At 39.0% G+C, this 27,860-nt stretch overlaps 1 protein-coding gene across 4 annotated transcripts; it reads left to right on the top strand.

Moving 5' to 3' along the window:
* The first annotated feature begins 2 nt into the window (after positions 1-2).
* Positions 3-26,930, top strand: ttll11 (tubulin tyrosine ligase-like family, member 11). 4 transcript variants are annotated; one of them, XM_059358352.1, is made up of 11 exons: positions 945-1,071; positions 5,070-5,159; positions 5,298-5,397; positions 5,873-6,006; positions 10,487-10,777; positions 10,882-11,166; positions 12,172-12,267; positions 12,357-12,469; positions 20,088-20,321; positions 22,097-22,203; positions 25,245-26,930. In XM_059358352.1, exons 4-11 carry the CDS (start codon positions 5,875-5,877, stop codon positions 25,556-25,558), a joined length of 1,572 nt encoding a protein of 523 aa, XP_059214335.1. In that variant the 5' UTR covers positions 945-1,071; positions 5,070-5,159; positions 5,298-5,397; positions 5,873-5,874; the 3' UTR covers positions 25,559-26,930. The 4 variants fall into 4 exon arrangements, with proteins under 4 accessions (XP_059214333.1, XP_059214334.1, XP_059214336.1 ...); XM_059358350.1 differs by lacking the exon at positions 5,070-5,159 and having other exon boundaries at positions 3-1,071; XM_059358351.1 differs by lacking the exons at positions 5,070-5,159; positions 25,245-26,930 and adding an exon at positions 22,356-22,392 and having other exon boundaries at positions 4-1,071.
* Positions 26,931-27,860: the final 930 nt, after the last annotated feature.

Genomic DNA, 27,860 nt, shown 5'->3' with positions numbered 1-27,860 from the left:
AGCGGAGAAGAGGGGGGCTGTGGGGCATCGTTACAACGGTGGTCGCCGCTAGAAAAGTAGATAACGACACTCGTAAGTTAAAGTCTGTCATGAGTTAAAGGGTAGTCAGTCAGCTAAATGAAGTTTGACAGGCTAACGTCAGGTTTAGCTATCCTCAAGTAGCTAGCCCCGGTGCTAACGTCAGGTTATGTCAACGCCAGCTTGTGAGAGCCGCTAGCCTTTTGAAGTTGCTAGTTGACTTATTGTGGCCATCTGGGAAAAAGGCGTTAGCTACTGTTACTTCTTTAGCCTGAGCCGGTGACTAGCTAGAAAACGTTAAAGGGTGTGAGCACATATCAGCTCACTCACTCTTTAAAAAAAAAAAAGAAACGACCAAATGTCTTTTACAATTTAATTAGCCATTTGAGCTAGCAATGCGTACTACATTATTTCAGAATACCGTTAGCTTGCCGGATAATTTCACCCTATGGTACAACTGTGCCCTGCCCAGCAGCGCCACTCATAGCATTTCGCATAATGACTGACCATTATGTAAAAGTCAAGATTCAAGTGGAGCAAATGAAATCACTGGGCGAGGACGCAGAGAAGGAGCAGGGTGTGGACAGTGAGGAGCAGGTGCCAGTGTGTTCCCCCCCTGCTTCTGTCTCACCAGACCCTCCCAGCACCATCACCATAGCAGGAAGAGATACAGCCAACACCTCCATCACTTGTAAACAGAGTAGTAAAAGTCGAAGTAAGCTGGGGAAAGATGACAAGAACTCTTATGGCAAACACATCTCAAATGTTCCATTGCATGGGTCTGTAGTTTCTGGTCATATTGGGAGGAATCTGAATAGACTAGGGCATGAGCGGACACTTCACATTAAAGGAACTGGGAAGATACTGCAGGGCAAGTCGGAGACTAATGGGAACTATGTTACCATCCATCCATCCAAAAACATTCAAGAGAAACACCGTGAGGACGGACTCAAACTTGCAAGGAAGAGAAGACCAGTGACAGTGGATACTGCGAAAGCCAAAACCTCATTGGAGGCACTGAAGATAAGCATCAAGCAACTTAAGTGGAAAGAGGTGTGCTGCATGAGTTTTTTTCTTGTTCTTTTTACTGTTTGTCTTCGATTAATGTTTTTTTATGCATGTGCTGTGCAGGTTTTATTCTTATGAAACACCAGTGTGCTGGTTTAACAAAGCAGTGCAAGGCTGACCTCCCTGACACCAGCTTTCGGATGACAACTGACTTAAGTGATGGTCACGAATGTGCATGGGTGAAAACCTCTGTCTTACCATATTATGTTTGCAGAAACAGGTCAGGATGTGTGTGAGATGAGCTGGATTTTGGTTGTAGAAGTCCCACACAAGCACAGGCTGCCTGTAGTGTGTCTTTGTGTAGGAAGAGCTTAAAGAAAAGGCAGACGATGCACATTTCTTATAGCTCTCAAGGATATCAGTCTGCACAGCACTACTATAACCTGAGATAACTTTTAGTGGGCATTTAACAGTTGGTAAAAGACAATCCTAACAGCTGCAGCCCATAAATGTTACTGTAATGGACAATTAAGACAGCATTAAAATCAATCTAGTAATTACATTAGCCAGCATCCCCCTGGAAAAGCTATTCTGTCTGAACAGTGCTTTACATTACACTCGGTAATAGTTTACCTGTGTGTTTCGTTCCCTTATTAACTCAAATCTGAAATTATATAATATATATATATATATATATATATTATATATATATTATATTATATATATATATCAAGTGTGTTTTACAAATATTTCTACACATTGTTGACTTGAATTTCAAATATTTATACATTTTATGCAAAATTTGCACTTCGAAGACCGTGTCTTAACACGTGTCTTAACACAGCTATTTATATTTAAAGCTGTAGCACCTTATGCACAGCTTTCCAGTAGTTAGACGACCATTTAACTGTATGTTTATGTCCACTATAATGCTAAAATAAATGATGAAACTCAATCCCTTTTTGGTTACACAAGTAAAAAGAAAGTTCCTAGATAGACAGATTTTTTTTCCCGTTTTTATTAATAACCTGTGCTGGTATAGAAAAAAATCACTATAAACATACCAGCACACAGTTTATTCTCTTCCCAGCTGTTTTATCTTTGCAGCCTTGGGTGGAAAATCTAATCGGTTTTTTTGTCTATACCTTCGGTAAGTAAGTGATGACATAGTAAAAATGGATCAGTGTGGTCACTTTCTTGTTAGTTCTAAGGTAGATTTAAAGTAACCAAATGGTACTTTATTTTTTACAAAGCTGTGTCTTGTCATTTCTATCTTCAATAACTTGATATTGCTTTTGAATTATCGAGAGGGCCCTGTGACTAGGCAAGTTTGTTTTTGCTGATCATGTGGCAGGCTTGTAGTCAGGCTAATCATCAGCACACTGGGGCTTTTGAGGCAATATTAATATCAACTTAACTTGTATAATATATGCAAAACTTGCATATATGTATCAGTTATTAAGAACTTTCTGAATTATATATATATGTAGTAAATTGTAAGTGGAGTCATCATTCAAGAAAATAATCTGGAGGTTAATTGTTAATGAAAATATTGTTAGTCGCAGGTCTTATTTCAAGCATAATTTGATTATTTATTTCCAGTGTCCCTATCAAAGTTTGAAGAAGTCATTGATTGAAAACTTGGCACATTATTAATTAGATGACACGATCCCCTTTAACCCAACCACAACCTGATAATGCCAGTGTGGATATAAAATTACAGATGATGGATGTTGATGAAAGTTGTTCTAGAAGAAAAGCAACAACTTATGAGAGGGCTAATTGATCTCGTTCTTCTTTCTCCAGGCCACTAACACCATCTGGTCAATTTGAATGTGATGCAAATAATACCTGCTATCAGCCATTACTAACATGGTCTCCATTATGCATGAGAAGTAAAGAAGGGCAATACGATGAGACGGGCGGAGTAAAGACTCTACTTATCACCGGTGACCACGCAGTGACACTCAAACCCTTCCAGGTCTGCTATTGGAAACGGCAGACAGAAGGCCTATACATTACAACGCTTTGTCCTCACCGTGTACCCCCAACAAAGGCGCTATAGATCCTGTGCTATTTTGAAAGTACCTGTCAATCTTTCAAGGGGTTGAAACTGCAGTAGCGTTGTTTATCAATTATGAGATGAACATTCATTGGTGAAAATCCCTAATGGAGCTGTGAAATGAAGCACGTTTACAAAAAACATATAAAGACATTTTAGTGACTGATCAGTTGTACATTTGGCTATTTACTTCCAAATTACTACGCCTCTACATCTGCAGTACTTTCTGGCTTTAGAGACAGCTGTCAACTGACTTACAGCATATGGCATTCTCTTAAACAGTAGGAAATGATTAGCCTTAAGCGCTTCTAATCCAATAGACTTAGTCCTCTTTGAGGCGGAGAGAGAATGGCAGGCCTGAGGGTCTGAATGAGAACTTTAGAAAATAAGACAAATAATTGTATATATTTAATCACAGGCTTATTATTATTAGGATTCTACAGGCTAAGCTGACATTTTAAAAAGCCTACCACCTGGAGGCTACCTTGGAGCAACTCTAGAAAAAAGTAACCTGTATAACAGAAGTTATACTGGAGGCATGACAGATGTGCTGCAACTTGAAATGACATGTACATATATATGGCTGCATTTTTGTTACAGTACCTAAAAAGTGCTTTGGAGAGAAAATGAATTAGTGTCTCGAGAAATGAACACATGATTGAGTCCACAACAATGGGTTAAAAGTGTTCCTGTGTTTTTCTCTCCATACATAAACAAGATGCCTATTTTGGGCGCTGATCTTTAGAAACTACTCAAATTACTTCGACCTCCTTCCCTGATACGATTAGACAGTTATACGCTGGCATCTGTGTGGCAGTATTTATAGCAGGTCCTGGCTGTCGAGCAGGGTTTCCCTATTTCTCACGCTCTCATGCTAACTCATTAATGAGATTCAGCTCTGTCAGAGATCTATCTTACAGCTGGGCACAGGGGTGGGTCATTTGAGAGCAGAATTTTAATAGCGGTGACGATATACTGCTGCCCTTCCAATACAAGTTGACATCAGATCCTGATATAATAAAGTTAAAAATAGATTTCCAGCTCAATTTTGAAACTCATACATATGTGAGCTGTGTCAAGTTTTAATATATTAATGGAAATCAGGGAGTGCATCTTTAAAATAAATTATTCAGAGCAGTTTCAGCAGGTTATAAGGATGAAGACACACTATAAAAACAACAGAAAGACAGTGATAAGCCTTTACTGAGCAGATACGCCAGTTTACTGTCCTGCCAGTGCAACTAGATAACTTCAGGAGAAAACACAATCTGGATATTTTGTCATGAAATGTATTATTCACATATTATAAGAGGAGAGAAAGCTTCCCTACTGAAACAAGGTTGATCTTCCCATTAGTAGCTGTGTATCACTGACACAGAAGTTCGACAATCTTCACACAAGCATTTGTGATGCATCAACAAACTGAACTGTATTTCTATATTTTTATATTTAAATGAAATCCAAATATTGAACGTGGATTTATTGCAATGTGTGTAAACACAGTATCACCCTAGATCATTTGAGTGGATTTTTAATAAAGCACAGTGAGGAAACATCCAACAACAGACATCAATGGCTGATTACATTTTCTTTAAAAATGTTTTAATTAATAAAAAAAACAGATTATGTGTTAATGCTGAGAAGTGAGAAAGCATGTGGGAGAAATGTAGGTGTTTGATAGGTGTTCATGCACTTGTCAGGGGTCCAAACACTTCTTGAACTCTATCTCTGCTTTGATATGAGATGGAAAATTAAATTGGAAGTGCAGACATGTAATTTGGATATAGCTGTAAATGACACTATAATGATAATATATCCTTTCCTTTTGACTATGTTGTAGCAACACATTTGGTGTTTAATATGTCTGTTTGTATTGTGGGCATGAATAGATGAGTAGAGGACAAAAGCTGTGCCTTGTGCCAGAAGGATTTCCTAGCTTTCTAAATCCTTTTATAGTATCACTTTGTTTCCTTTTTCCCAGCTCCTAACCACAGACTCACGCACTACCTACCATCTTTAGGCAAGATTATCCCTGCGCTCCAGGATCACCAGAAGGACAAACACCCTGCCAGTGCCCTGAGTCATATTAACAGATTAAGCCTCATTTACAGTTGCAGAAATGCATGATTTAAATAATAATCATCCTTTGATTATTTGTTTGCTTTAATCATCTTTTATACCCCTCTGTGACTGTTCTCTCTTTCTTCAGTTTCCTCTGGGAAGACGAGCAGCCTGTGATATCTACTGGCATGGCGTTTCCTTCCATGACAATGAAAATATCGTCTCAGGGCAGGTGAACAAGTTCCCAGGTATTTCACTGCTTCTTCGCCTTTTCTATAACCTCCTGTTGTGGTGAAGCACCCCACACAAATGCTGTCAGTGCAGAGATGGCTTCAGTTCAGCTTGCGGTCCTTCATGTGTACTCAGTATTCTGTAATCATAACAGCAGGGATTGAGATAAACCCTTACTGATCCTCATTGCTTCAGTACTAACCTTTTCATGCCATGGCAGTAATCATGACCTTAGAGACTCTAGAGATTATTATTATTAGTAGTAAGAGATTGACATCATCAGAGTCTCCTGGCTTGCATTTATCTTATATTTATGTATGTGTCATATCAAGTTATATCTTCCTACAAGGTCATTTTTGTTTGCCTTTTAGTCCTTCTATATATTGTATTTGCAGTAAAATTTCCTTTGAAGACTGCCTCCCCAGTGCCTTTTTATTCATGTCCTTCTCTTGTATTTATTGCACCGTTGAAACGGTTTTCTGTGCATTGCAGGGATGATTGAAATGCTGAGGAAGATCAACCTGAGTCGGGCAATGCGGACTATGCAGGAGTTATTCCCCGAAGAGTACGACTTCTATCCCCGTTCCTGGATCCTGCCTGAGGAGTGCCAGCAGTTTTCCACCCAGGTACAGTTGCATAACTTCATAACAGAAGCATTGTGATTCTGGACGTGCATTTAGGGTGTGTCCAGCTCCACTTTTGCCAGTTAAATGATGCAAAATCTGGGCCGCAAGGGATTGTATTTTGTCTATTATGCAATTACAGGGGTGTTTAACTTAAATTAAACATTTCTCCTGAAATGGTGGATTTGGAAAACTGGAAAATAGATCAGTTTTCTGCTAAGGAAATGGATCTGGCTGGTGGATGCTCTGCCTCCTCTGTCCATCAATGACTCAATTTGACTGCATATGAGTAAAAGCACCGATAACCTATTTAACTGAGGAGGCAGAGCACTGCTGCTTGTTCCTGTATTTGAAACAAGCAGACAGTACGCACGTTGTGAACCCTAAACGGCCTTTTAATAGCTTTTTAGCTTATATAGGTTTGGGGGTTTTTGGTGTTTTTGTTGGTTAATGATGCAGTCCCTTTCTGCTGCCTCAAGATAGATAACAATGCACCTAACCTTCCTACATTTTAAGACCAACAAGCCCACTGCCACAAGTATATTTGCACTGGGCATGAAAATGACCAATGTGTCAGTCTGAACAGTGATATTTGTGCTGCTTTGTGCTGGGTGTAGATGGGATCCTATATGTTGTCCGAGTAGAAATTAAGCAGATATAGAACTTTCAGACAAGTTTGTGTTGGCTGTAGTTCACAAGAACAATATTAGAGCTGATTGCATTAGTAAAAATGGACACAATATATAAAAAGTGGTTTTATTTTTTAGTTAAACCTTCATGTAAGCTGTGAGGATAAAACTCAAGGACTTTGCAAAGGACACTTGGCCAAGACAGCAGCATAAGAGGTTGCAGACAACAATACAAGAATGGATGAAATGGATAAACCAATAATAAAAAAGAAATACTACTAAGGGTGAAATTAGCTGAAACAGACACAAATAGCAAAGGAATGATTCAACATAGGATTTACAAAATGGGCTAAATTCAGCCAGAGAAATTGAATTGAATTAAATACAGCTTTCTGACAGCAGGCCTTCTGACTTGACACAGCAGCGTCAGTGCAGTTAATGGCTGCATTCAGTGTACACAATGCAATGCCAAGAAGTCAACGTGCTAAACAGCCTGATCCTGGACCTGGGTAGATGCTCCATCATGCCCACCGAAAGTAGTTACCGCAAGGCATAACCCGCCCTATTCTGCCTTTTGATTGGCTTACTCTGCCTCTGATTGGCTTACCCTGATATTCTTAACCTAACCTTACCCAATCTCACGCCTCGTGCCAAAATCTAACCCAACCGCTGGTAGGTCAGTACGCTGTAGCACCCTGGATCTGGGATATGCATCCGTGTCATTCATTACACCTGTGCTTTTCCTGCTATCAAGTCAAAATGGGACTGCGGTTGAATGGAATTTTTTTTTGCTTATGAAGGTTTGATAACTGAATGAAATAACCATAAAGTATCTAAGCAGCAGCCATGACTAGAGCTGGTTGAATTCCCTAATGCTAAGGACAGGTTTTCCTTATCTCCTGCAGCATAGGGTCATAGACTGTATAATCCATGGACATAATCCCAGTTCAATCCCAGTTTATCCCCAGTTCATTACCAGTTCATCACTCATACGTTTGTGAATTATGATTTTGAAGCTCAGTGTGGTGGCTCTGACTGCTGCCATCCTGACAGTGCCTGACTCCACCTAACTCCTGGCTAATCCAAAAATGGGCAAAGAGGTGGAGCGTACGTCACCTAAGGCGAGCCAAATGAAGCACCTGTACATCTGTAGAATAACATGTTATACCTATATTGCAGAAATGTAACAATTATTGTCATACAATCATACTAGTTGGTATTTATTTCGATAAGTATGAGAGGACAGGTGACTAGAAGCCTATATTCCTTTAATATTCAATACGAACCTTTAAACTGGGTTGTCCATGTTCATGTACTCTGGATGAAACAACACGGTAAGAACACACAGGAATGCTCTTATAGTAGTCCAGGTCCATCCTCGGAACGTTTTAGTTTTATTGGTGTCATTTTGTAGCCTAGTGTAAGAGCAGCCAGATTGTCTTAGTGTCACAGTTGATTTTTTTCCTTAAGTCCTAAAGAATTCTCATTCATTTCGCTCCTTGACTATTTGCCCATGTCTTTTCATTTTGCAGACCATTTTGAGTGGCTTGAGCTGAACGTAAAGACCTTCTTCCCTACATCCACACATGTTTTGGACAGACAGAATATTATCTGGATTATTTCTACTATAGATACAGATTCCACAATTGATTCCTAGAGTAGCTTCAAGAATGAAAAAGAAAGTCTGTGTTTCGTTTTTCCATCCTGCTTCCTCTCAATTGTCACTTTAGCAAATACAACACAGATGCTGAAGTCGCAGAGTCTACTGTGACACTTCTTGAGCTTTTATCTCTGTCCTCTGTTTGCCATGCTACGCTGCAACAGTAGTGTTCTTAATGGTATAACTTGTAAGCCTTGCTCGCTTCATTGCTCAATCTGCTCGAGGGGAAAGACAGACTGTAACTCAGTTATGCATTTTACCATTTATGGTCATCTGGCACTCTTTAACACATGGTTAAATCCAGTAAGACTCTCTTGCAAAGGAAACACAGTAGTGAGAGAGTGGAGGCACATGTGACAAGGAGGGAGAGCCGCGAGGAGAATAGGGAAAGAATGAGCTGCATTTCCCTGGTTGACTACAGTGCAAAAGCGTGTCACAACCAGTTACCAAGTCACCCTAACCCTAACTACTAGAATGGCCATGACAGCCATTCTGGCCGTTCACACATTATTTGCATTTCATCAGTCAATGAAATCTAAGAATAAATGGATGTATATTGTTAGGAAAGGCAACAAGTGAAGGCTGCTGTGCCTCTGGTTGTCAAAGCTGAGCCATGACCACATTATCATGAGTGCTGGTGGACTAATGAGTCACGAGTGTTTAGTCGAGTACATTCCAATTGTTGCCACAGAGGAAAAATCATAAAAATACAAAAATATGACTGTGACTCCAGTTGGGAACGCTGTGTAAAAACATAAAAAATTGAGTGCATCAAATTCGTAGAGTAAGTATTTACAAAAAGAACAAAAGTTTCCCAGTTCGAGCATTACATATTTTCTCTTTGTACTGTATTAAATTGAATGTAGGTCGCAAAGTATTGCACATTGCAATAGTTTTTCAGTGTGAGTGGCATTGGAGTTGTAGTACTTTCTGGATGTAATTTTAGTGGTGTGACTACAACAATGACCATAATATCATAGATTAGACATTTCATACACCAGACCAGCTGATGTGCATTCAACCCATGTTGGACCCGTTTAGAGGCTCCAGTCTGAAGTGTAGTTCATATACTTCACTGATAAACCAGAAAAGTGTAATGTACCAGGCTTCATGATCAAAGAAAGTTTTTGGATCACGTCTACTCTTCTGACCATTCTCACACATTCCCACACAGTCCCTCTCTCCCTTCCAGTTTATGTGGGGGAAAAAAATCAGGATAGAAGTACTCAGAACTCTGTTATGCTTTGTTATTTTAATCAAATGTTAGAATAAAATATTCACACATTTCGGAAAGCTTGGGGTTCTATGGTTACATAAGTTTTATTTCAAAAACTGCCAAATTATGCCCTGGTTGTTCTCGTGTTAAATAAACTGAAAGCGTGTGAAGTGAGTGTATAATTTAGGAGAAGAGTTAAAAATAAAGAAGTTTGATTGGATATTGTGCATCATTCAGATTTGAGTCAGATCCTTTCATAAATTCAGTGCATTTATTTACAAAATTGAAATTATATTTCTCATTAAAATTGCATTTATCTGATAAGTACCCATTGTGTAACTGATTTCAGCAGGTGCCAGTTAATTTGTTATGCAATTGTGCACACAGAGGGGCGATAATTCTGAATTAAGGAAAACAAATATACAAGTAATGGCAACATATATCCAGCAGAGGGCACCATAATATCACTGTTTTATTCCAGTCCAGTTTACAGCAGACAACGCTGCTTCCCATTGGAGAGACAAAATGTTCTGTATTGTTGATTTTCTATAATTTGGGAAGAAAAAAGAAAACACGTGACTCAATTAGATGATGGATGTTTTTAAGCTTGTAGCTGGTTTATATGGGTACTAGATAAATTAAGTTAAATAAGAACATTTATGCACAATATTTTAATGCCCTTGATTTTTGGGTTTAATTTTGGCATCAGAATGCTGTCATGTTGTTCTCCGCTCCCTCTGATTTTTTTGAATGTTTAATTGCACATATCCTAGAACACAACCATTTACTGCATTACAAGATAAAACAATGTTCGGTTGAGTTTTATGACAAATTGTTAACATCTTTCAAAGCACCATAAAACTTTGATCCCTCCAACTCTGTGATCTTTGTTTTAAAGTTTGCCACAGTTTTTGAAACCTGTGTGATTCAAGTGTTACCAATAACAGTCTTGTATTTCTTGATTCACCTCTGCTGTAGATTCGCATGGTGAAGGAGAACGATGCCACAGTAAATCCCACCTTCATTGTCAAGCCAGACGGAGGCTCTCAGGGGGACGGCATCTACCTCATTCGTGACCCTAGTGACCTAAAGATCATGGTGGGATCACAGGCCAAACAGTCTGTGGTCCAGGAGTACATCCAGAGGCCGCTACTCATTGACAAGCTCAAGTTTGATATCCGCCTCTATGTGCTGTTAAAGTCCCTGCAGCCACTGGAGATCTACATTGCCAAGGAAGGTCTGACACGTTTTTGCACCGAGCCCTACCAGGTAGCCACGTCAGTGCTATTGATGCATACTTTGAAGCTGTTCATTTGCTTTTGCTACCATGAAACATACAGATAAGTAAGGTCACTCTTATCCCGATCATGTAGGAACCAAGCCAGAAGAACCTGAGCCATGTCTTCATGCACCTGACAAACTACTCCCTCAACGTCCACAGCGGCAACTTTGTCCACTCAGACAGCCAGAGCACAGGCAGCAAGCGCACTCTGTCCAGCGTGCTGTACAGGCTGGCAGCTAAAGGCGTAGACATCAAGAAGGTGTGGTCGGACATCATCGCCCTTGTCATCAAGACTTCCATCGCCGTGGTGCCTGAACTTAGAGTCTACTATCAGGCTGATATACCGCCTGGTAAACCGGGACCCACTTGCTTCCAGGTGGGTAGCGTCTCTTAGGAAAACAATGTTTATAAGAATACATTGTTCCATTATTCACACATAATGCTCTTGAACATGTACCAAACACAAACACATCATGCTCTTCTACAATCATTTGAATTCCCTCCTTAAAGACTGCCAGGATCCCCAAAGTCCATTTAAAATAAACAAGTATGTTTACAAAGCATATGAAGTGAGATCTTCTCTCATAATCATCAAATTCAGACATTTTCTAGGTGATCTGCACAGTGCAAACAGGAACTGCAAGTCTCAAAAAACATTTTTTTCATGAAGCAGATGTGCCAAAATAGAAAAAAAAGACTACAAACTAAAACACTGATTTGTGCGGAGGTTTAAGATCAATATTCAGATATTTGGCGAAGTCCATCCTAAATAACTTTTCATTGGTTTTCACTATTTCTTGTTCAGTGCACGGATCAAGCTTGACTCATCTTCCTGGCACTGAGCAGAACTTGACAGTAGACTGGAATCTGATGAGCTGAAGTTGTGCATGCAATTTGGCAAAGGAGCCTTTTTATATAATTTTGTTCATAACTTTCTCTTTTTTGCCATAAACTTACTGCATGCACAGCCTCCTCCTTTTAAAAAAAATGTTTTTATCTTTTTTTGTCAATAACTTCGTAATTTCTCAACATAGACGTCTAGAACGAAATGTATTTTCATCACAATATATACACAAACTCCAGTTTAAAAAAAAGTTTGACTTGTATTTTCCACTAACCTCTAGTTCTATTTTCCCTACTGATTTCCACCCACATCATTAACAGGTGCACAGCTATATATACAAACATACTGTATGTTTAAATGAAAAAGAAAAAGCAATTAAATGCATAAAATAAAGCAGACCAGACAATTTTTTACAACTTCTGGTGTAAACCATGACTGCTTTCTGCATAAATCTAAACAGTCTATATTATTCTAAAATTGATAGAAAGAGAAATAAAAGGTACAAAACATGTAATTAAGGGTGTGTTTGTGTCTCAGATATTAGGTTTTGACATCCTCCTGATGAAGAACCTGAAGCCAGTATTACTAGAGGTCAACTCCAACCCCAGTATGAGAATAGAACATGAACAGGAGGTAAGAGTGAATAAAAACATTGGAATAATCATTGTATTAGTATCATTAATATTCACTTTGCTGTAATACATATTTTTGTTTTCTCTCAGGTGGCTCCAGGAGTTTTTGAATATGTTCCCAGTCCGGTCGACGAAGAGGTTAAAGTGAGTGTGATCCGGGACACTCTGCGCCTTATGGACCCCGGCCACAGGAAACCCTCAATGTAAATGCTCACACTCGCACAAACAAACACACACACAAATACATTAGACACACAGTTTCAAAGTTCTTACTTCGTCCTCTGCTTTGTCTGCTGCTCTTAAAGAGTCCACTTTTAAGGACATGATACCTTACTCTGCCCGTCCCTCTTCAGAGCCCAGCTCTGCACCACTCAACAGCTCTCCATAAGCCTGTTAAATGGAAAAATTAAATTCAGCTGAGCCGAGGTGGAAATTCACACATTACTGTAAGTGTGCTGGCTCAATCTTTCTGACTGACCGGCCCTGTGTGGTGCCTGGCAATAAATCTTCTCTACCATTAGAGTTTGTGGGTTTTTTTCCCTCTTAATCTGTTTTTCTTTTATGACAAGAGGATTTACTGTTTCTATTCCACCATCTCCATTTCTCGCCTCCCTCTACCTTCTCCCTCCTTCGCTCATTTCTTTCTTCCCTCCTCTTCAGATTATCTTCTCTATCAGATATTTGATCTGCTTTGTTCTGCAAGTGACAGGGATATCTTCTCAGGGATAATACCCACTTAACAGTTACATTCATGACTGTATAATGCGCCCATAATGTGTTTAATCCTCGTCCCTTCCGCGTTGCTGTATTTTCATCCAGCTAGAATCAGCAGAACCACATCTTGCACTTGTCCAGGGATGAATTACACCACAGTATAATGTCGTATACATATTTAGAATTCTGTTCCTTTTCAGATAATTCCTATCTTTGTACTCTTAGAGACCCCTAATCCTTTAATCTAATGTCCCTCATACTTTTAATGTTGACTCAGGCCCTGAGTTTGTTGGGTTACTCAAAACCTTTATATCTAAAGCTCTTACATGACACTTTTTTTTTTAACTTAAAAAGTTAATGGATTAAGCATTTAAGTCATTTTTTCATGCAAAAATTTAAACATCTGGTTCCACCTTCTCAGTTGAGATAATTTACCAAATTTGTGACAGAAAATGTATTATCTTTGGGTTTTGGACTGTTGCTCAGACAAGATAAGCAATTTCGAAGATGTCACCCTGACCGTTAGGAAAATTGCTATGGGCTTTTTTTCAGTGTTTTCTGAAATTCCGAAATGAAAATTATAGCTTCATCAATAAATAAGCAGTGCCAGTATAAGTCTGCTGCAGATATATCAATATCAATGATGTACTAGCTTATAAATACAAATGAATTGGATATTAATAAAACAAAAATCAAAGTATTCATTTTGTTATTGAATTGGCTGATATTTCAATATCAGATTTTTTCTTAATATTTACATTGGGATCAGCTAAAAAAAATCCACTATTAAGTTATAATGAAGTAAAATAATATTTTCATGTGGCTTTTAAGTGTTATTAATTAAAGGAATCAATGTTCACTTGATCGTAAAAAGTAGCTTTAAGTTATTTAGACGTAATTTGTTATTAGCAATGATCTTAATATTGAACATGACAACAGATTGTATTCTAAAGCATACCTCTGTTTATTTCCCTGTTGTTCTAGAAGCACACAGACACTTTATCTACCAATTTGAAGCCCCCTAAAGCAAATTAAGTTGTCAAAGAATCTATATAAAATATCTAAGAGAGAATATTTACAACCTGCACTCATGTGGTGAGAAGAGGCTTAAGTCCAGACTGGAGTAAGGGGCATCAGGGAGGAAAAAGTTTAGTGATCTTTAATGTAATATAGTTCAGTGTGTCTTTAAAAGTGAAGCACTGCTTATTGTGAGCTGTGGAAGAAATGGTGATGCAGACAAGGGCAGGGTTTATGATGTGGCTAGCATGAATATTGGGATGGAATATACCATGATACAACATATTATCTGGACATTGTATCTTTAGACAGCAACAAAAACATTAAAGTGCTAAATGGCAATAATGACATAAAATAGAAAGAAACTATAGGGTGCAGGTGTACAGGTCATGTGGCATTTGTGATGTTGACAATAAGACAGTCAGTACTCGGCTATTATATTTAAAAAAATCTATTGATTATCAGTACCAAGAAGTGGACCAAGAGTAAAGCTTAGTCCACTCCTATCTGCTTGCTGAACCTGATAAGTCTACACATCACAAATCAGAAGTGTTATGCTAAAAAACATAGAATGTTATTTGTAAACACAATAAACAGGAACTGCAGCAATGATTCATGTGTGATTTATTGCAATTTCAAAATGTGTTAGTATTCCTGTCAGGTTGTGATTGCAGGGAAGTGTGCTGTCAGCTTTGCAGATGGTGACTGAGTTTTGTGGTTTAGGGGGGGTGGATATGCAAATTATGTCCCAACTAGCAAGTGCTAATGTTTATTAAATTAGCCATTAGATTGGATATGCTCCGAAAAATGTAATCATCACTGCAGCCAACGACACGGATGCAAAATAGGATCTCATTAATCATTCAGTTCCACACTGTGTTCATTGTGTGTTTACACTGGCACAAAAGCAAATGCATTGTACATACATGTTTGTCTGGTGATAAACACACATTGTTTTTTCCTCATTGTATCCCACGTTAAATTTGATCCATTTTAAATCGAGCCATTTGTGTGTGAGAAGTGGTGGAAGTACTCAGATCCTTTACTTAAAGGTATAATATGTAACTTTTCCACATTAAAATGTCTAAAAATTACTAAATCTAGGTTATATTTTCTTGATTCGTGTACTTGCACTACCCCATTTTTAAACCTAGATTATCCACATGGTAATTAAGGCAATGGTCAGTTACCATTAATTTGATTGCCTGACAATGGCATATCCCATATGGTTGTCTGACAGAATCTGTTATAAACTGACTTTTTTTCATCCAGTTTTAAGTACAGTAAGATAAATCTGAAGGTGCAGGAGATGATTAAGGGGGTAGGAAAACAAAGTTAAGCTACAAGTCTGAGTTTTCTCTAATCTTTATTTTTTGTAAAATAGACAAGATATTGGTTAAGAGAAGGGGTGACGAGCTAAAAAGTTTGAAACCACTGAGCAATACTTATTTTATAAGTCTCAATGTGCAACCAAGTGGAGTAAAAAGTACAATGTTTTCCTTCGAAGTAGAAGCATGAGGTAGTTAAATTGTAATACTTAAGTACAAGAAGAAAAAAAAACTGTACTTAAGTATTGTACTTGACTTAATGCACTCACATTCTTTCCAACACGCACCCCAGCTAACTGTAGCTAAAAATCCCAACATCCCAAAGCCACTAAGATTATTAAAAGTAAACATAACTAACACGATTAATGCAAGCTTCTTTGAAAATGTGATTGCTGATGAAAAACAAACTCCACCGGCTGATTAAGAGAAATAAGCAGAAGGGATGGAAAATTGGGTAAGCAGTTTGCATTAGAACCAGACAGTCCTTTGATTGGCATTTTAACCATTTTGATGCTACACTATCACAAGATCAAATAAATCTCCAGGACGCCAGTAGACTAAGAAGAGATGATTTAAGCTGTCTTTCATATGCATGTAGTTAAAATTAGTTCAGTTGTGTTTCAATGGGGACTGATTTGATTTCCTTTCTTCTGCAAACTTTCAGAATCATTAACAAGCAGTCTTTTGGAGCACAAACAAAATGTTCCCGACATCGTTACGGGAGGTTAAGTAATGCATTCGCTGCACAGATGGTGCACCCGTAAGTAAATATACTAGTGGCGTGGTCTCTGACAGCTGTTCTGCAGTGGGATGGATGGGATTCAGTCATTCTGAACGCAGAGTTTAGACTGAAGACACCCCCGCATGAATTTGACTTGTCAAGATGAAGTGCAGGAGAGGTGAGAACTGACCAGGCACACAATACAAAGGTGCAAGGAAAAAAAGGTGTTGCTATTTAAAGAAGACTGAGTGAGAGCTTATATAAGAGAGATAAGTAAATATAAAATGGCAGAACAAAGATGGAAAAAGTGGCATTTTAGAGAAAAGGGGGTACAGGTAAATGGTGAATTATGAGGAGGATGGTGTGATGGTATCAGTGACTCTCAGACATGTACTTCTCGCACCCGTCTCATTAATCCTGTGCATGATGTCTCTGAGGATGATTTATGAGCCATTATGTGAGGTACGTGTGAGTGTGGGTGAGAACAAAAAGCTGCTATTAGTAGGCACACATTTCTTAAAATAGTGTTCAAGGGACACGATTACAAAAGCATCATCTGCATAAGCAGAAATGATACATGCTGAGTTGGATTGAGTCCAGGGCAACTCAGGAACTCTGTGTCTAAAATGCAGTGTCTTTTTAATTTGTTTTGTCATTGTGTGATTGTGAAAGCTTTGACTTAAATGCCCATAACCTTCATTTTACACCTGTAGTAACAGATTTTTTTTTGTCCTCATGCAGACAGCAAAAACAAGTTACCACCCTTGAAATATCAACACCTTTTTAAATTACCAATATGTATAATTCAGTGGCATCTAGCAGTGAGGTTGAAGATTGCAACAAAAGGAATACCTCTTCCCTCATCTGTCTCTTGGCAGCCTTCGGGTAACTTAAAAATGCAAAACAGCCAGAGTTTGGTTTGTCCATTCTTGGCTACTGTAGAAAAATGGCATAGTTAGATAGCGAGTAAGGTAGTCTTCACAAATAAACTCTAATTTTTTAAGTGTAAATGCAATTGCCAGAAGTAAAAAAGCTAATTTGAGGCTATAAACAAGCTAAACCATGGTCACATGACTTATGTGTTTTAGCTCTGTTTTGGGTCCCTACCAGCTCCTGAGGGAAATATTTGTCTCTTTATTTACTGAATGCTCCATTATGTTCACCAGTTAGTCACTTATTGTGTCTGTCTGCCGGTTGGTGCTGAGGAGGTAGTAAACTGCTGCCTGCTACTTCTGAAAAAAAGCATTATGGGAGCAGTGAGAGTAAACCAAAAGAATTAGGATGCTCCAATGAGCTGAAACTTGCTCTCTTGTCACATTGTCATTTAATACATTGATACATTGTTGCTGTTATATTGTTTACAGCTGCTTTAAGTTTTGTGATTTGTGTCGTTGCTTGGATAGAAACAAGTGAGAAAAGGGACAATTTAAATCATGCACACACATATTTATTGTAACCTATGGGAGACCAATTTGTTCTATGTGTGTTTTGGTATGACCCGGGCAATAAATTCAGATTTCTAAAACAGAGATTAGTGCGAAGATAAAACACATCTGGCACCTTCCAAGACTTTTGATACTGTGTAAAAGACTTTGAAGATGTATTCATCGGGAGGCCAGGAATAGCATTTACCCCGGTAATGACAGCTAAATTAGGCCTAGCGCTTCTCACACACACTCAACTAACATTTGGCACCAGGCGTCTGTATGTCTTTTTAATAACCTGCCATCCTTCACCTTTTACCCTCGCGCTTCTCCTCCATCATTTCCTCCTCTCCGTCTGCTGGGAATGTTTGTCGACATTCCCCTCACTGTCTGTCTGGCTGTCGGCTTCTGTTGAAGATGTGTCCGTTTTAGCCGAGCCTGTCCTGTCTAAATACATGTGGGTGGTGTCCTTCTGACTACTGAGGGATGATTGATTCTATTAAACATTCAGCAGGGCTCTCTCACTGCCATTCACACTGCTTACTAATTCATGGAGAAAGAAACTGCCTCATAAAACTCTGCAGTACTGAATCCCCTTGACGTGGATGTACCTTTGTGTTTTTTTTGCCTGTGTGTTATTTGTTGACCAAGGGAGTCGTCTTTACAGACGCTGCACACCAACACAGAGGCTTTCACTTATTCTCATTGATGAGACCTGTGCTCAGGTTGCTATGATTTAAATTATTGGAGTCAACTGCACTCTATGAACTAACTAAGAATGATGAAAATGGAATTGGTACTGCCCAGCAGAAGCCGGTGCAGCAAAGCTACAGGAGAGGGAGGAAGATGTCAGTCAAGCAGAGTGTGTACACGCCCGCACACTCCTGAGGGTGAAAACGCACAGAGCGCAGTTCAATTTCTATGTGAAGGATGCAAATTCCTTTGGGAGAAGCTCAATGGGATAGCTGGCAGCAAGAGAGAGACAGGTAGTAAGGAGGGCAATATTAAAAAATTACATAAATTGTGACATAAAAGAGGTGGAAAATAGTGGGACGGTAGCCAATAACACCTGACACTCATCATATTTAATGTAAACAAATGTAATAAGATTTCATTTTGAGCCAAGATCACTACAGCAGCGAAAACGGCAGTAAACTGCATCGGCTGTTAATTTTCTAGATTTTCCTCTGAGGCTGAAGTGAAGTGACATCCTAAATAACTAATCTCTTTAAATCTTATTGAGGCTTAAAGTTATGCATAATTAAGGGTGTGGCTGCTTTGAGTGACTGCTTTGGTGGGTGCCATCACCAACCAGGCTTCATCGAGCCCACCTTAACTCATCTAGCTCCACCTCTTTGCTCATTTTTGGGTAGCTGGGAGTTCGGAGGAGTCCATTCAGCTTCACAATGGCTCTTTGGGTGACGTCACGGAGATTACATCCATATTTTATACAATCTATAGTAACAATATGCATGGAAACAAAAGATGGCAAGCTAACTAACATGAGCCATGTTTCCATCTACTAATTTATATGTGCATTTTGAAGATTCACATGAGAAAAGCTTAATTGAAACACCACAATTTGACAAAACTTTGGAAAACGCACATACAAGTTTTTACGCTCACTTAAGGGGTTTGAAAAATGTGCTAAATGGGAGATGGAAACACTTTTTCTGAATAATTTCTTACATAACGAACATTTTACTTGGATGACTGATCAACTGTTTCCAAGCTGACATGAAAGAACAATTGAAACCAATTTCTGAAGACTTCTCTTCATTTTCTCTTGTGGGTGACCAAAGTTGTCCGATTAGCAACCTCTCTTTGTTGTTATTTTTTGTCTCTTCTCCAATCTCTACTTCTTCTTCTACTGTTTACTGGCAGATTAGCCTACAGCTCTACATTACACTGCCATCTTCTGACCAAAGTACATTTATCCAGCTTTGTTTATTCGCTCTAAACCAGTTGATGAAAGCCATTCGCATTTTCAATTTTCGATTTTAATGGAAACACAGATGTGAGCAATGAGAATATCAAGTTGTATGTTGGAGAGAAACATTGAATCTAAGCAGGATTCTGCTCAGTGGGAAACTCCTCAGAGTACCTTTTTAATTTTTATTTTATTATGATTGTGAGCCATTTCATACCGCTATAAAAAATGCTCAAAGCTGTTCTTTTAATATTTTAAAACAAGGTTGTTCTTTCTTATTTGCACGGAGCTCCCATCAGACAGTAAAAAGGCTGTGAGATGAGGGAGTGAAAGAGAGTTATTTATCCTCCATACAACATTATTCTTCCCGTTTCCCCTGCCAAGCAAGGCTGTAAGTGCAGACTCAAATGAAAAACTTGGTGCATTTTTCTGATCTGTAACACGGCTGAAAAAAGCTCTCTGGGTTAGCCTTCTGTCCTCGTGCTTCAGTCCTGCAGGGCTTGAAGGCCATTACTCAGACCTGCTGCTGGACAGCACAAAAGCAGTAAATGTAGAGACGTCTGTAGTTTCTAGCTCTCTGTGCTTGGCCAACTTGCTAATAGATTTTTAAAAATATCTGTCACTGAAATACAATGCAGTAAAATTTAAAATATTGTTTTTTTCTGCCCTATGATTTCATGGTTATAGTTCCCAACTGAGGGCTGCTGGGCTGGAGCAGGGGGAGGAGATTCCCATGGAGGCGGAGACTCAAGAGGATGAAGGAGCTCTGCCCTCGCTGTGTCTGAAGCAGGTCTACCCCAAATATACCAAACAGTTCAACTACCTGCGGCTGGTGGAGCGAATAGCATCTCTCTTCATACGCTTCCTGGGGGTCAAGGGTAACATGCGTCTGGGCCCCACTGCCTTCCGAACCTTCATCAGGTACAGTTATTTTATGGGATCTAAATGAGCTTCTTGCATAGCATTTGCTGATCCTCCTGGTAGGAGTGGGCGATATGGCCCCAAAAGAATATCACGATATTGCAGGCTATTTTTGCTTTAACAATATTCTTGACGATATTAGGAAATACTTAAAAAGATATAGAAAATATGATTTTTTTTCAGTCTGTATGAATAAATAAAAATCTAAAATGTAGTTTGAAGTGCAAATCTCAACAGTTGCCAAATACAAAAAATGTACTCTTGACTTTTGAGTATGAGCAAATAAACAAATAAAAAAAATAACCATTTAGGGGTTCCGGGGGCATATTTTAATAACATTTTGTAAAGGAGAATAAAGGTTATTGTATGTTTTATTTAAGGCATCTTATTTTGACAGTCTTCTTGTAAGTCCTGTGGTGGATTCTCTTAACACTGTGCTCTTATTTTGAAAGCTGCATGTGTTTAGCGACAGGGAGTAATTAGCTTTTTGTGATTAAAACAACTTTAATTGTTAGCTAATGTTAGCTCGCGGCTAACGAACGGCATAATGCCTGTAATAGTCCAAAGTATTTAATTCGGCTCGCGTGCACACACAGACGCACATGGAGAGATGATGTGGGTGCGGGACTGATACAGATACTTTGCCAATATCATGATATGCATTTTTTTAACCATAAAAAAAATATACCGATATTATTGTGAACGATACGATATAGCACACCCCTACCTCCTAGGGTCTGCAGAATATTCACAAAATGTCCAAATAAAACAAATTCATAGAAAACAAGCACTTTTTGATTCACTACTAATATTAGGTTCTATTGCTTGAGATGCCCAGTATACTAACTGTGTTAAAAGGTTATTCTTTAATCTAGGTATAAGCTGTTGTCCTGTATGTACACACTGAATGGGAGATGTATGTGTTTCACTTGGACCAGTACTCTAATAGAGCTGAAAAAATACAGGATTTCTGTAATCTAGTGCAATGTTTTTCATGGAGAATTAGCAGTCCAGCAGCCTTATTTTGGGCTAATAGAAGTTTATCAAGATCATTTTTATTCACAGCACACTACATGTCAATATGCAGTAACCAGGAAATATGTTGATCAAGTCTTACTCCTTGAACTGTGTAGAAAGCTAGAGCTGGCGAGTTTTTTTTTTCACTTCAGATGTTTCAGAAACACATTTTAGTGTGTTGTTTAGCTGAAATTTGAATGAATGAATATATGAACAAATTAATGATCTTTTTTTTTTGGCTACATACTTAACATCTTAAAAATCTAATTTCACTTTTTTTTTTAACAACCAATAACCAAACAACAGGAATAGGCTAAAGCACACAGTTTATTTTTGCCTATCCTACAGTTTGAGAATGTTTTGCCGCCATTTTCCTGCTTAAAAATGGACGAAGCATCGCCTCAACTTGCATGTGCTGCTCAGCGATACATCATGTGTTTCATTGCTCTGATGGTTTTAGGTCTATTCAGGGGCAATTTGGTCCATGCTCCTTGATTACGCTCCTTGGACATCGAAAATGAACTATGAACTTGCAGACTAAAATGGATTTGTGAATTTGTCTGGAGGCGACAGGCTAGGCCTTTCATTCTTTTTAACTTTTACCTAAAGGCCACCATAGGTTCTCTACATGTTTGGAAAGGGATTGACTGGTATTCAGTTGGTTGTGATCTGCAACCTCAGCACTAGAGGTCACTAAATCCTGTATACTACTCCTTTTATTCATGTGGACTGACGTTATATTTCCTGATTGCTTGTAGGACCTGTAGGCTGAGCAACAGTAACTTCTCCATGGCTTCAGTGGACATCCTCTACATAGACATCACACGTCGTTGGTCAGGAACAATGCCTGACTCTAGAGAAGCAGGTAACAGACACACACACAAATACACACACATGTGCATGCAAAAACAACACCCCCCCACATAGAAACAACATGTAGAGGACAGAGAGCTGGGTATCCTTGAGACTTGGAGCAAATAATGTGCTTGGAGATAATTGCTTGTCATTCTTTGTCAGATTCCCTCTGACACTGCATACCGTAATTGAAATGAGCTGAGATCACAATGTGACAGTGAAGAGACTATCCGACATGAATTATTCAGACGTTGCACCTTGCGAGGAATGTTTGCGAGGCGAAGCGGATGGATGGAGATCACATGGACCGGGATGGAAGGGTCTGTACAGAGGAGATTGTGGGCTGAATTTAGAATGAGCTCATACGTATTCAGGGAGACTGAAGTGTCAGGGTCTGTTATTTCTGTGTATGTGCATTGGAGGATTTGTGGAGGGCCAAGAAGAGGCATAAAACTCATATTTACAAATGATGATGTTTTTTGGCTGAAGGAAACAAAGTTTTAAAAGGACACATGAAGGAATTCTTGAAAGTTCTCTCATCTTGTGATCTGTAACAATTCAGATAATTCCACAGCCAATGACCTACCATCTCTCACCATGTTTTTGTTTTGTTTTGTTTTCTGCACATTTGTCTGTCTCTTCTAGTTTGTGAATAACAGTAACTGCAGGAGCAAATATGAAGGACAGTTCATTTTTTTCTTATTCATTCACTAGCCTTCAGTCGCCTTGTCCTGGGCCCACTAGACGAGCTCTGAAAATTAAAAAATGAACATGATTGACTGATCAAATTGTCCTTTCTCATTGTTTTCACCCTTCTAAAGCAGCAGTGGCTCAATAGTTTAATGAGGTGATTATTTTCTGGATGTACAGTAGTGTTCAAAATAATAGCAGTCCAATGTGACTAACCAGATTAATCCAGGTTTTTAGTAGATTTGTTATTGCTAAATGGCAAACAAGGTACCAGTAGGTGCAGTAGATTCTCAGAAAACCAGCAAGACCCAGCATTTGTGATATGCAGCTCTTAAGGCTGTGTAGTTGGGCAATTAGTTGAAAGGGGTGTGTTGAAAAATATAGCAGTGTGGCATTCAATCAGTGAGGTCATCAATTTTGTGAAAAAACAGGTGTGAATCAGGTGGCCTCTATTTAAGGATGAAGCCAGCACTTGTTGAACATGCATTTCTCTTTGAAAGTTGATTGGAGAGGGGAAAACTTATAAAGAAGTGCAAACAATTATAGGCTGTAAAATGATCTCCAATGCTTTAAAATGGAGAGCAAAAACCAGAGACACGTGGCAGAAAACGGAAGACAACCATCAAAATGGATGGAAGAATAACCAGAATGGCAAAGGCTCAGCCAATGATCAGCTCCAGGATGATCAAAGACAGTCTGGAGTTACCTGGAAGTGCTGTGACAGTTAGAAGACGTCTGTGTGAAGCTAATCTATTAACAAGAATCCCCCGCAAAGTCCTTTAAAAAAAAAAAAAGGCATGTGCAGAAGAGGTTACAATTTGCCAAAGAACACATCAACTGGCCTAAAGAGAAACGGAGGAACATTTTGTGGACTGATGAGAGTAAAATTGTTCTTTTTGGGTCCAAGGGCCGCAGACAGTTTGTGAGACGAGCCCCAAACTCTGAATTCAAGCCACAGTACACAGTGAAGACAGTGAAGCATCATGATATGGGCATGTTTCTCCTACTATGGTGTTGGGCCTATTTAACGCATACCAGGGATCATGGATCATGGATCAGTTTGCATATGTCAAAATACTTGAAGAAGTCATGTTGCCTTATGGTGAAGAGGACATGCCCTTGAAATGGGTGTTTCAACAAGACAATGACCCCAAACACACTAGTTAACCAGCAAAATCTTGGTTCCAAACCAACAACATTGATGTTATGGAGTGGACCTTCATCCAATTGAGAACTTGTGGAATGACATCAAAAATGCTGTTTCTGAAGCAAACCCAATAAATGTAAATGAATTGTGGAATGTTGTTAAATAATCTTGGAGTGGAATAACAGCTGAAAGGTGCCACAAATTGGTTGACTCCATGCCACACAGATGTGAAGCAGTTATAAAAAACTGGTCATACAACTAAATATTAGTTTAGTGATTCACATGATTGCTAAATCCTAGAAACAAAAAAGTTTGTACAAAATAGTTTTGAGTTTGTAAAGTCAACGGCAGACACGGCTATTTTTTTTAAACACACCCCTTTCAACTAATTGCCCAACTACACAGCCTTAAGAGCTGCATATCACGAATGCTGAGTCTTGTTGGTTTTCTGAGAATCTACTGCACCTACTGGTACCTTGTTTGCCATGTAGCAATAAAAAATCTACTAAAAACCTGGATTAATCTGGTTAGTCACATTGGACTGCTATTATTTTGAACACTACTGTATACTGCTCTCCTCTTGGTTGCAAAACATACCAATGATCATATAGAGCAGTATTTTTCCAGTGTATTTAGATAATTGCGATAACAATAAAGGCATTTGGATTGATTAGAAGAGAGTGCCTTGGAGTTCTTTTTGATTTTGGATAAAATTAATTCAGAACTGTCTCAAAAATTTGGAAACATTTTTTGAACAGGTAAGCAGAGGATAGGACATTTGTGGAAATTAAAAATATTTCAGGTCAACTCGTGAGGATATTCACTATTATCCTCAAATGGAAATTCACCACAAACGACTCATTGTGGGTGTTTTTTTATTTATTTTAATTAGCAAAAAAATCGTATATATCTTCCCATCGCTATAGTACAGCCATTACATTGTGCAATCAACATTTACTTTTAATGATGAGTTAAATAAAAAAAAGCATCTAATAACACTTAAAGTATAAGTTGACAACCAGCTTAGTTTAGGGCAAATACAAAAAACAGGGAAAACAATGCACAATCCAACCACCTCACCTAATCTCACAATTAAACTTCATATGTTTGTTTATTCCCTATCAAATACAGACTATTGGCATTTATTTCATCTTCACATTCCTTCCTGTGTATTTTCTTTGGCATCACCTAAACCACACGTTGTTTTGTTGCAGGTATGGGACTACAAGCATTTGTGGAAGCCTTTTTCAACTTGGCAGGTCGCAGGTTCAAATCCCTGGCGCTGAGGGAGCAGGTCGTGTCGCTGCTGGAGCTGTGCGAGGCTCAGCTGGAGACCCAGTCGTGCGTCGAGGAGAGGCGCTCCGTGAGCTGCAGCAGGGCGATGCCACGAGCCATCAAGACTCAGACGCTGGGCCTCGCCAACCCGCAGCTCAACTCCCCCGCTCCCCTGCGACGGGCATCCAGCCAGGACTACCGGCTGCATCAAAGACTCAAGCCTCGCACACTCAGGGCAAACGTGGAGAACTGACGAAGGAGGGGAGGGCGGGGGGGCTCCAACTAGACATCCAACTCCCAAACACTGCCTTTAGCCTTCTCCACAGGAGCAGGGAAATTAGGTGTCCCTCTCTCATCTGAAGCTCCTGCACAGGGGAGGGGGGTGATGGGAGCTGAGAGAAGGACTTGCTTGACCCCTGCTGGCTGACTTGCAGGAGAACTGTTCACAGCCTGATTGCTTTTTCTTCAGAGGAGGAAGATGTCCACAGGAGGGGGTGGGGAAGATATAGAGTGTGGGATATAAGGAGGATGGTGCATTTCTTTCTCCTCTCCTGGTGTGATCATATATGAAATGGTCCAGTCAGGAAGAGAGTACGGCTGCTTTTAATATACTTACTGATTCTACAGGGCAGCTATTTGCTTCCCTTCACCTTTTTCTGCGGCAACAACCTACACTAAGACAAACTTTCTTTTCAGGGATAACATTAAATAATCCAGCTTCATGTTCAAAGCAGTTTCACACATGAATAAATAAATAAATAAATGGGTGTAAGGGAATGTCCTTAGTGTGTGTATTATATTCTTGAATTTGCACAACAACTATTACATTTGCACAGAAATGGATGTGAGGGTGACTGAGCATTTGTGTGGGCATATTGTGTATGTCTGAGTGCATGTGTACTGTATTTATTTGTGTTTAGCTCAATGGTGGAAGCCTATTTATACCGCCAGTGGCTCAGCTGTGCGTCCCAGCTCCGTGAGCCCATTAGTGATGAGTTAAGTGAATAAGTATTCAAAGGGAAAAGGCCACGCCGCCACTTATCCTCTTTCAGTTCAGCAGCTATTCCAGTCAGGCAGCCCTCAGAACCTCCAGCGAACACATTTTTAGGATGATTACTTTCTAGCCACACAACTGCCATTAGGAATTAATTATTTCACATGTAATTGCATGGCACAAAATTTAGTCACATGCATTGTTTCTTAAATGTGATTCAGATAGCCTTTGTAATCTGACCTCATCTATCTGATCTCATGTGTGATGTGGCTTCACACAAAACTGCCACTGGTGGACGCCAGCCTGAAAGGTTTTACATTGTCACTGTTATTTCAAATTGTAAACACTAAAATTACTTGCTGAACGTTAATTTAATCGTATGTTTGTTTATGAAGATTATCAAATGAATTTGTCACATGCAGACCAATAATGGAGTGTTATGTAAAAGAACAATCAAAGACGGTTAATTATACATGGTAAATTTGTGCTATACGTGCTGTAGGACTAACCTATGTACTGCAGTATGTAATTGTTAAGTAGTATTTATAAGGTCATTAACAGTGATTATATGAATGAAATGTATTAATAGCACTGCAACAAATAAAGGTTATTTTGCTCTTTGAACTGAAAATGTGTGATGTGGCCATTTGGTTAATACTTTCTACAGTTATAATTCTATTTCACCGCATATGTTTGCTGGATGTGCATGTTGCTGCAAATACTGAAAGTCCTGTATATACACCATTATGGTCCTACCTCAGTGATTTCCCCTATGGGCTCATTAAAGGACACCATTTGTCACATCATAAGGGGATGATATGTCCTTGATGGCAGCACTGTTGGCAGTTTGTGCTATTTACATCTCTGCCCGAAATATCTCCCCTTTTTTTCTGCATGTTCTTAGACCTTAGATATGTTTCGCAACACAACCATCTGCCAATGTTTTCTCGACCTTCTGTTGCAGAGGCTGTCAATGCCAGTTGATGCTGTAGCTCTAGTGTCTTTAGTCTTCTTAGTTTTTTGTTGTTGCCCAGTGGTCCAACAGCTGGGGTATCTTTCTGTCACCAGTCAGAAAGATATTTACATCCAGCTTCCACTGTTTAATTGTGTGCAGGTTTGCACATTAGACAAGAAATAAATTGAATCTGGTGTGTGCTGCTAATGAAAAAGGCTGTGAATTAGAGATGGACGGATTATGCAGGAGCTTGTTTCACCCCTGTCAAGCACACTTTTTCTATACACATTTGTGCTTGTGTCAAATGACAAAAAGTTTAAACATACTATACTATTACCATGCTCAATGTGGTATTTTAATGTATTTTTGGCATTTTTGTACAAACTACACTTTGATTGATTTTTGACTTTTTTCGACATACTGTACTAAGGTGTTTTTATTTTGTTTTTTGGACTTACTATAACATGGTGGTTTTTAAAAATATATATTTTTAACATATTATACTGTTACCATGCTCAACAAGCTATTCTAAAGCAGTTTTAGGTGTTTTGGACAAACGACTATGACCAAATTTCGCCGTACTTTATAAAGTGAATTTTTTTAATC

The sequence above is a fragment of the Centropristis striata genome, chromosome 19 (assembly GCF_030273125.1).
Source record: "Centropristis striata isolate RG_2023a ecotype Rhode Island chromosome 19, C.striata_1.0, whole genome shotgun sequence".
Lineage (NCBI taxonomy): Eukaryota > Metazoa > Chordata > Actinopteri > Perciformes > Serranidae > Centropristis > Centropristis striata.
The sequence above is the reverse complement of the archived record's forward strand: the minus strand, read 5'-3'. Positions and strand labels throughout refer to the sequence as shown.

Coding starts and splice junctions, on each gene's coding strand:
- ttll11 (XM_059358350.1), top strand. CDS start 517: ATGACTGACCATTATGTAAAAGTCAAGATTCAAGTGGAGCAAATGAAA. Junction 10,778..10,881: donor TTTGCACCGAGCCCTACCAG/GTAGCCACGTCA, acceptor CCGATCATGTAG/GAACCAAGCCAGAAGAACCT. Junction 11,167..12,171: donor CGGGACCCACTTGCTTCCAG/GTGGGTAGCGTC, acceptor TTTGTGTCTCAG/ATATTAGGTTTTGACATCCT.